The sequence below is a fragment of the Entamoeba invadens genome (genome assembly GCF_000330505.1).
Source record: "Entamoeba invadens IP1 unplaced genomic scaffold scaff_1105074724362, whole genome shotgun sequence".
NCBI classification, from domain to species: domain Eukaryota; phylum Evosea; order Mastigamoebida; family Endamoebidae; genus Entamoeba; species Entamoeba invadens.
In genome coordinates, this window is record NW_004440255.1 from 31,915 (window position 1) to 42,674 (window position 10,760).

At 28.7% G+C, this 10,760-nt stretch overlaps 3 protein-coding genes across 3 annotated transcripts; 2 read left to right on the plus strand and 1 right to left on the minus strand.

The window, feature by feature from the left end:
* Positions 1-4,296: 4,296 nt before the first annotated feature.
* EIN_436420 (hypothetical protein) lies at positions 4,297-5,610 on the plus strand (the record flags this gene model as incomplete). Its single annotated transcript, XM_004255495.1, has 1 exon — positions 4,297-5,610. The coding sequence occupies one exon, from the start codon at positions 4,297-4,299 to the stop codon at positions 5,608-5,610; it is 1,314 nt and encodes a 437-aa protein (XP_004255543.1).
* A 432-nt stretch (positions 5,611-6,042) lies between these two features.
* EIN_436430 (hypothetical protein) lies at positions 6,043-7,323 on the plus strand (the record flags this gene model as incomplete). The annotated part of the gene is made up of 1 exon (XM_004255496.1): positions 6,043-7,323. One exon carries the CDS (start codon positions 6,043-6,045, stop codon positions 7,321-7,323), a length of 1,281 nt encoding a protein of 426 aa, XP_004255544.1.
* Positions 7,324-7,392: 69 nt separating this feature from the next.
* On the minus strand, positions 7,393-8,688 carry EIN_436440 (hypothetical protein; the record flags this gene model as incomplete). The annotated part of the gene is made up of 1 exon (XM_004255497.1): positions 7,393-8,688. One exon carries the CDS (start codon positions 8,686-8,688, stop codon positions 7,393-7,395), a length of 1,296 nt encoding a protein of 431 aa, XP_004255545.1.
* Between the last annotated feature and the right edge of the window lie 2,072 nt (positions 8,689-10,760).

Consider the following 10,760-nt stretch of genomic DNA (forward strand, 5'->3'; position numbering starts at 1 on the left):
AATTGATGTTTTGAATACGAAAACGGTGTTTTGTAGTCAAAGAAAAGTTTTTGAAATGTCTTGCAAAAACGGAGCTTCGAGACGGTGAATTATTCGCAACGACATACAGCTGGTAAGATGGGACATATGTGGGGTTTGTCGAGCCACAATATGATACCGTTGGTGTTGTTTTGTATTTGTAAAACTACTACGCACAAATGACACAAACAACTGGATTAATTAAAGACGAAACAGTCGAACAACGAATTAGAAAATTGGTGAACTTCTTGTTGTATCGAGATTGGAAGAATATTATAAAGCCAGACTATTCGATTTGGGAGGAAAGCATCTACGCATGGACTTCCTTAAGTGTCCCACTGCAATACTATGGATTCACAAATTCAAGGCAACCACAGATTGTAAGCGGCTGCTATGGTAGAAAAGTATTATAAAGATACTAAAAGAGCTGAATTACAGAGAAAGAGACACAGGACCTATCAACTTTATTTGAGAAATTGTTTTGGAATGAAGAGAAAGGAAACTTCGTCCAAGTTATTTGGCAGGACAACAAAAGCAAAAAGTGATCATCGACACATCGACTGCAACTATGGCGTTCAGTGACATTGTAACTGATCAAATAAAGATAAAAAACACTTTGATAACATCAGAAAGTTCAACACCAAACTTGAATACGGCATTGCAAGATATCCACAAGACTCATATTTCTATTTTTCAAAGTGGAATATTGGAGGAAAAGAAGCTGGTGAAGCAAGTTTAATATGGGGAGAAGCTGTAGACGGAATCACTGGCGCTAATTATGTTGTCAATGCCTGATGTATACAAACACGCAGGTGTGCAGTCATGACAGCGCTTCAGAATCAACAACTCTTCCACTCTTTAATTATAAGAAGCGGTAATTTGGTAATTATTGTTATGTTATAACATATGTGTTGATATAAAATAATAATAGTATTGGTAAAGTAGATTAAATAATATAAAATGGGAGGAGTCGACTGATACTTAATGATAATAATTGGAAAAGACTTTGCACGTGTCAAAGATTTCAAAGTTGTTATGATGGTCAGTCGAAATTCAATTTGTTGAGTAAAATGTACCACTTCAATCCGATACCTTTAACATCACTATAAGAAAACAAGTTGTTCCCAAACATCGAGACTTACCATCTCTACTCAAAAAGTGATTTTGACAAAAAATTCCAAAAAGGTCATTTTTGATGACTCACGAAGACGCATTGGTCTTCCACAGAACATCGAGTGCACAAATGTTGTGTTTAGTTGAGAAGATGTCAAACTCTTTGGTGGTGAAATACCAACAAAAGAGGTACAGTCGTTGTCATCATCATGTTTCAATTCATCAACTGAACAACTACAGTCTGTATTTAGATGTTATCTTATACCTTTTGAACCATAAAAATTGGAATATTTCGGGAAACAGTCCCAAAAATCTATCTTAATTGTTTTGGGTTTTTTCACGTTTTACCTAATGCCCGATTTTTAGACAACATTAAAGCTATTTTTTGTCCACCAGATAACGTTTGAGACTAGATGATATTAAAAGACTGACTTTATGAAAAATAAAATATTATATTATTAAGTTTTTTAAAAATAAACATATTATTTTTAATAGTATTTATATTATTATTTATAGTAAGTTGATAAAATAAATTAACTCGCCGACGTACCTAATCCCCAACAAACCAATACTGCTAAAAAGAGTAGTGTTTTTGTTTTTTTGAAAAAAAAATATATTATACAGTGTAGTTCAATTATAGTAAAATGAAAATGGAATAACGAGTTCAAATTTTGAACTAATAAACAAATAAATTGCGAAAAAAATGAAAAAAAAAATATAAAATTTTATGACAAAAAGTAAAAAATGGCAAAATAAGAATAGTGGTAAAATGCAATAACATTTATTCAAAACAAACAAATATGTTTTTTTATACACTAAACAAAATAACAATTGGTTTTGAGTTGAAATGAAATACAAATTGCAAAAGTAACATCAACACATGGTGACAATTTAAAAAAACAGACAAAATTTATGTGCACACAATAGTCTTAATAAAAAATATAAACTTTTCAAAAAACCCATTTTAATAACTGTGTATTTTTTCAGACAGTACGATGTAGCGAGATTTTTGACTATTTTTTCTGTTTATAATATATTTTTATCATCTTTTGATATTTACTATACTGTGACTAATCTCTTGAAGAGTGTTTATCAAAAGAAATTAAAATATAACAAGCAATCATTAAAAACAGTTTTTAGTGTCAAATATTTTATTATTTTAATGACAATTTCCCTCCATTACATAAAATCCATATGTTTTTTTATATTGTTGTCTGACTTCTTGTCTGATATATGGACTGTTAAACCAATTGTTTGTAATTTACTTTTGATATTTTGATGTATAAAAATACAAATTTTTAATAATCTATTGAAAAGAGTGTTTAAAGTGAATAAGGTAAACCACAACTATATTTTTAATTTTTCAAACAACAAAAAACCAAACTTCTTTGTTTATCAATGCTATTTTATTGTTTTATTTGGTGTATATTTTTAATTTTTGTTGTTTTTTACATTATGAGTAATTTATCTTTTTGTTGTCAATTAAAATTTTTAAATTATTATTCTTTATATTCGGTTGCTTGATAATCAATTGCAAAAACATCGCTGTCTGCAAAAGCAATGCGTAATGAATTCGTTTTATTGTTATTATATTTTACAACTATTTCGACTCATCATTTTCACTATAACACAGAAGCACGTTTCTCAATGTTAATAATTACCGCTATTATCAATGCGTCATTCAGTGAACATAATTAATTATGTTTTTATTGTTACCACTATTATTATTTATTTGTTTTGTCAAACAAGAAATATCAATTTTCAGGTTAGTTATGTGTGCTTTTTATCGTTGTTTTTAAATTTTAAGAATAATTTTCTCTGAGTTGGCAGAAATAAGTCTGTCTCTATAAGATTAACTATATTTTATTATAAACAACCATTTTTATTAGTCATTGTTTGTATTTTTATATTTTTATAATTTATATAACTTTCGAGCATAACACAAATTCAATTTAGATATTAAAACTTCTTTTTGAAATTAAATACCGAAATTGTACATATTAAAACTATAAACTACGACCAAAAACAATCTTTGTTGATTTTACACATTGACACTTTCACATAGAGATTGATTCAAGTTATAAGTGGATTGTATGTGTGACAATTTTTAAACATTTGCTGCGTTTTGTGGGTTTCTTTAATATATTTAAAAGTCCAAATTTGTTGTTATAAATTAATTGTTTCAAAATGCTACATTTGAATTTTTTTATTGTTAAATTGTGTTGTATTTATTAAATTATAAATCAAATGATTAATTTGATAACTTTCAAATTCGCTTTCTTTTATACTTACTAAATCATCATTTTCAATTTTAAAAACAAACATCAAGTTGTCGCAATTGACTGTTTATGGGGTAACACAACCACAACAACAAAACTATGTTGTGTATCCGAAACGTCGATTTTATTAACGTAAATATCAAAAATTCAACCATTGTTTGAGTTTAAAAATATTTTCAATTATTTTTTTGTTTTTAATTAATGTTTTAGAAATGAAATAAAATGTTTTTTGAATTTATAACAATAAATATTATATTTTACTATAATTTGCTAATGCCGACTTTTTCCACCAACTCTTTATTATTTTGGTTGTAATTTTTGTTATGTTTTGCTTTCAACTTTTAATTTAAAAAATAAATGCACAAAAAGATTTTTTGGTATAAAAAATAAAAAATAATTCCATTATGATAATTTTATATTATTTGTTTTTATCTATTTTTTCAGGAAAATAACCTAATAATATTTCAAAATTATTTAAACAGTTTTGGGACAAATTTTTGAAAAACTGTTAAAAAGAGCAGTATTGGGTTGTTGGCGAGTTAAACCTTATGGTGTAAAAATTATTGTTATCAAAAAATATAATTCGTTGTTTGATTGAAAATAAAAGAATATTACTAATTTCAATTATTAGTGTTATTAGAACAATTAAGCATTTTATTTTTATATCAATTTTAAAATTAAAAACGCATTTTTAAAAAAACTTCAAATTAAAATAATAAACATGCAATTTATTCATTGTCTTTTTGTCTTATTATTATACTCGGTTTATTCGAAGACAATCAAAGTGAATCTATCGGGTTCTGTGACTTCATTGAATGCCGCCTCTAAAATTGCAACATCTGGTGACGTTATAGAATTTTATTCTGGAATTTATCCCTCCCAAAAAATGGATCGAAACATTAATGCCACATATGACCGCCCCATAATAATTCGAGCTGCTTTAAATTCCAAAGTAATTTTTGAAACTAAAAAAGGTGATCCGTTTGTGTTTAATATTTTCAACTCTTCAAATATACTTGTAGTTGGTCCTTTCATAGTACGAAGTGGCACTTATTATACCGTAGGTGCTCGTAACAGCACAAATGTGACACTTTCAAATTTCAAAATATACAATTCGACTCGTTGGGCCATATTAGTGAGTGGTCTTCACATTTTAGTTTCCCACAACTACGCAGAAGACTGTGTCATGCTTAACTCCAATTGTCGCTCCACAAGTTGGACACAGTGTTATGCCACATCCGCCATCAATTCTTACGTCCCAATTCTCTCTCAAAACATCACATTTTTAAACAATGAAATTACCAAATCGTGGGGGGAGGGCATTGACATCATTTTAGCTTCAAATGTACTTGTAAAAGGTAATGTTATAACGGACGTTTTTCCCGTTCAAATTTATGTTGATAATTCAAAGAATGTTGTAATTGAAGGAAATGTGCTCAGAGACACACATCGAGAGTTCTGCAGTAATCACACCGAGTACCACGCAATTGCAATTGGAAATGAAAGTTGGCCGCCTAAATTGGTTTCTACAGTCAATATCACTATTAAAAATAACTTCATTTGGGGAACACGTTTTGGGATTGCATATTGGGGAACAAGTGCGAGTGCATATTACAGTGATGTCACAATCAGTCACAACACATTTTTTAATATTTCATCATCGGCTTTGGCATTTCAAAATTCGTGTGTTGTGAAAGGCAAAAGTGTCAACAATCAATTCAAAAACAACTTCATTTACTCGAATTATATGTGGAACGCAGCAATTGTTAATTCCAGTGAAGCGAGTGGGTGGAACATTTCAAGTAATGTGTATGTCACAGACTACCCAAAAGTTCAGAGTGATACGTGGAATGGAACTGACGGAAACACACATTCGATTGTTTTCAAAAAGAAAGACGGAAACCCTTTTAAGTTTTTTCAAAGAGGGTTCTTTAAGAATTGTACAGAAGATATGTATTTCCAATCAAATGTTGAAACTTATTGTTTTGTACCTAACATGAATTCAAGTTTATATCATAAAGGAGTAAAAGTGACATATACAAATTTGGAAAACAAAAATAATGAAGACTTTTTTAATTGTGTTAGAAGTAATTTAAATCCAAGTATCGGATTTAGTGAAGGTAATGCAATGTGTTTTAACAGCGGTGCAATCTACAATAAAGTCGGTATTATCATACTAAGTTTAGTGATATTATTATAAGCAATTTTAAAATAGTATTCGAATTTTAAAATTGACTAAAAACTCAAAATATGGTTAAGAAGAAAATACCAGCAAACCATAAATTTATAGTATATTATAGTTTTTTGTTTTTTGTCCTGTTTTTTATTAATTTTATTGAAAACCCATTAAATGGTTAAGAAACCATTTTTATAGTTTGCTGGTTGGTTTTTAGGTATCTGTAATAACTGACTTATATAAAAACAATTTTTATTATTTTTACTTATTTTACTTTAATTTTTATACAAATTTTAAACATTGAATTTCCAAAAATAAATAATCAACGAAATGAATTAATTCTCGAAAGTTCATTGAGTCAATTATTAATATTTTTACTGGTTTAAGTTGTTTGATGAAGTTTGCAAATAATTATTATTCAAGTATAAAAGTCAAACATAATAATTATAAACAACAATGAGACCTTCCGAATTGACTCCAAACTTTGAGTACATTAGATATCTCGATGGGTATGAAAAGATGATGTACCCTTCCATAATGATACTCCGTGGTGAGTTTGAACTTTCTTCGGAAATACCAAATGTCGAAGAATATCTGAATAAAAAACTTCCTACTCTTTTCAATGAATTTGATATTACCAGACTCTCTGTTTGCACATTGAAAGGCAAACCATGTTTTGTCAAATCAACACTTCCACCATTAATAAAAACTGTTTCATTTGATTTACTCGGCGATTACTCGTGCAACCGAAAAGTTCTGACAGTGAAATCACCTATTGAATTATTAAAAGAATGGAAGAGTGGTATGCCCTTACCAATGGTTTTTGTCTCAACATCAAATTCTGTTATTCGTCTTCATTTGTGTTGTTCCCATTGTCTTTCTGATGGAAGAACAATTGAAGGAATATATCGAATTGTTGCACATTTACTAGACAAAAAAATACCTCTTCCAATTAACTCCAAACTTACTGATTTTGGCCAACAAAATTTGTTCCCCAAATTAACAAAGAGTGAAGCAACAACAATACTTCCTTCTATTCTTGATTTACCCAAATCTCCACGAATTAATCCACCGGAAGAAAATATCGTTTTTTCTGATGTTTCTGATTATCTTCAATATTCGTATGCAGAGATAAGTGCATTTTGTAAAATGCACAAGGTGGGGGTGCAGGCAATAATGATGTGTGCGTTTCAAAGGGGATTGAGAAAATATTTTAATGTAAAAAATGATGTTCCTTTGATTGGAAATGTTCCTGCGGATTCCCGAACCAATTCGTGTGCTTCAGAAGAAATGAAACAAAGAGAACTCTTTAGTGGAAGTGCTTGTGTTTTTCCAATAATAACTTCAAAAGACGATTTTATTGAAGAAATTGTGGCGTGTAATACTGCAATGAAAGAAATTCAAAAAAGTATTGGAAGTGCTGCATTGGTCACTTATTTAGGAACTCGAGTTAATGCAGATAACGGAGAAGATTATCCATATGGTTTTGATTTATCGACTGACATGCCATTTGTTGGGGTGTCAAATATTGGCTGTTATAAATATGTAACAAGACCGCGAGTGTGTTGTGTCAGTGAGTCAAAAAGACTTTTACCTTCAATCATTTATGGATATAAAGAAGAGTCTATTTTAAATGTCTATTGGAAACGATCAGCACCGATGCCGCAGAATTTTCTAGATACCATTATTGAGCAATTTGATGATATATTCACAAAAATAGGATCAAAAAGGGTTTAAAATTACAAGTTATTCTATTTATAGTTACATTTTCTATACTTACAAATATAAATATTAAAATCACTGAAATTAGCAAAATGTTGTTCCATCATCAAACACTGTTTTTCCAGAATCTGTAAATCCCTTTAAACTCAAAAGAGTGTCATAAGCTTTTTTAAAAAGTTCGCCATGAAAATCGGGATGTCTGACACCTTGTTTAATAAATATCTGTTTATTCACAACCAAGTCATCGCCATGTCTTGAGAAGCATTGGTGTTTAATGTACTTCACAATAAAATCTGTGTTATATATTTGAACTATTTCGCCTTCTTTAACTCCTCTTTTAAAAGTCATTAAAAATGTTTCTACGGTGCTATTATAGTTTCGGACTTTTATTGTTTTTTGACATCCTTTATATGCCTCTTCTATTGTTAAATAAATTTCATTTGAAGATATTTGAAGTTGGTGTTCTTTCTTTTCATATAAAGACTTATCCGAATTATTAATAAATGGTTTTTGTTCTATAATATTAGTACTATTTTGGTTTGTTGTTTGTTGTTGTAAAAGCTTTTTTTCCTTTTCCATTTCATCCATTCGGTTTGTGATGTTCTCAAGTTGTGTTTTGTAAAATTCGTTTTGGGTTTTCAATTCTAAATTGGTCTTTTCAAGTTCACTGCTTTTAATTTCAAGTTCTTTATTAATTGTATAAAGTTGTCGACATTCACAATTTAATTTTTTGTTTGCATCACTTTGTTTGGCGTTAATATCTCGTTGGTGATTAAATTTGTCTTGCAGGTCTTCTATTTGTCTTAATTGTTTTTCGTTAATGATTTTTTCATTGTTAAATTGATCTAATAAAATTGTTTGAAAATTTCTTGTTTTGCTACTTTGCTGTTTCAACTTATCAGTATCTTCTTTTGTTGTGTGAACTTTCTGTTCGACAATCTCGACGTTTTGTTGTGTTTTTAAATCGTTTTTGGTACATTGCAAAGTGTTTTGTTTTACTTCTGTTACTTTATTAATTTCGTTATTGTCAACTTGATTTTGGTTTTCTGTCAATACAATTTGACTTTTTAAATTCGTTTGTAAAATATCAACACTTGGAGCTTTTAATGACGTGTTATCACTCTCAGAGATTTTTAATTCGTTTTGTAAAAGAATTACTCCAGAACTCGATGATTCTATTTTTAGTTTTTTAAGCCGTAACATAAGTTTATGAAGGCGGGCTTTTTCTGTGTTTATATCTTTAACAATTAAAAGAGATGGTGAACTTTTAGTTTTAAAAATATCTACAAGACGCGAAGAAGCTTCAATTGCGTTTTCGCAGTTGTGTTGAGCACTCAAAATTTCTTGCAAAAACTTTTCTGTGTCGATTTGGCGTTTCATTCTTTTTTACAAGATCTTTTTTCGATGACAACCATAAAAATTTAAGTATGTAAAACAACAATTTAATTGCTTTATTATATAGTTAAAATCAAATTTAAATAATGAAATTGTATTATATAATTCAAATTAACATTAGTACAAAGGAAAACAAAAATTAAAAAAAAATAAAATTGAGTGTTTTTTTTGTAAAAAAAATATAAATATTATTGTTTTTGTTTTTTAAATAATAAATAGTATTTTCAAGTTGTCTCAATAAAAATGGTTAATAATTAAATGGTTTTAAAATAGAGTTTGAAAATTAACACTTAAAATATTTTTTTAAATAATTTTAATTTATTATTTGATATAAAATAGTGTAATAATAATTATTGAAAAAATCAATAAAATTAACTTAAAACATTACTACCATAGCCAGTAATATCATCAAAGTAAATGTCGTGTTTAAAACACCATCATTGGCATTGTCATCATTATCTCCACCACTTCCTTTTATAAAAATAACACTGGTTGTATCTTCCACACTGCATTTGTTTTATTCCAAAGAGTATTTTTTCTTCATTTCATTACATTTATTATCATAAAACTTTTCCACGTTAACTTTATTTTTATACGGTTTAATTTTGTAACTATTAGTAAATAGATTAACACAATCAGTTGTCATGTAGTATATTTCTGGATTAGTAAGTGTTGTTGTCTCACAAGAAGTTGATTTTGGGAATATAGTTTCAAATACAACAGGTGTTTGCCCTTTCAAAATGTCTGTTCCATCAATTTGTTCATTCATAGTATTATCACACGCCTTTCCCATATATATGATTCCTGTTATAACTTTCACTATTTCGCCTATAAAAATTCTGTCATAATAACACACGCCTTCTGTGTAAACTTCTTTATATCCAGTTCCATTGACTTCAAATTTAATTTGTGAATCAAAAGAAGTGTCTTTTCCATACTCGAAAGTGATATTATTGTCATAACAATTATCATATTTAATAGATTCAAATTTAAGTGCGTCTGTACATTTATCATCTGAATATTTTATTATTCCACATCTGTTGTTTGATGATAATATTCTCATCGAAGTTGTACCTTCCTTTTCACAATTAGATGAAGTGTAATATTTTGGAACATATGAAATTTTTTTTATTACAATCAGAACTTCCCCAGAGAGTATGTTTAAAATAGTAACTTGGTAGTGCATTTACAATTTCAAGTACATTTGTTGTTTCTTTCTTTTCAAAGCCAAAAGTGTCATATTCAGATGTTTGGTATACCACTTTATTGTCTTCAATAACAACTTTTTCATATTTAGAATCATTTCTTAAATACACTATTCCAACATAATATCCTTCATATGTAAATTCTGATCTTTTTATAACAAAAGAAGTTGGAAGGGTATATAAAGAACTGTCCTTACATACCCCAAGTTCATACGTATTAGAAGATTTACCACTCGAGCACGCATTGTTGTTGTAATTAGTAACAACAGCAGTTGTCCCAGAAATTAATATTTGGACACTTTTGTATATAGACAGAGCAATGCATTTTAGTGAGGTATAATACCTTTCTGGAGAAGTATAAGTGTTATTGTCACACACAATAGAATTTACAAATTTCACTTCTTTGAGATAAAAAGGAGGAACTTCATCGGCGGGATATGCTTTAAATGCATCAGTAGGTTTCATAGAGTCGCTGCATGTAATTCCTGAATAATGAATACCTTCTTTCATTTTAATATAAGAAGAGGACGAATCTAAATAACACACATTTTCTCTATATATATTAAAATACCCATTTTTTGTGAGACGTACAGTGTTGTAGAGTCATAAGTATACCCTCCAAAAGTGAAGGAGGACATCTTCTTATTTATATTATAACACATGTTGTATTTATATTCAACACTTTTATTTAACAGTTCAATAGTGCACTTTTTGTCAGTGTAATATCTTTTTATTAGCTTCGACTCAAGTGTTTTCATCATATAGAAATACTCTCCGTCAACAACACAACTTGCTTTGGAATATAATTTGACTGGACTTCCTGTATTTTCGACATCACAAGAATTTTTTTCT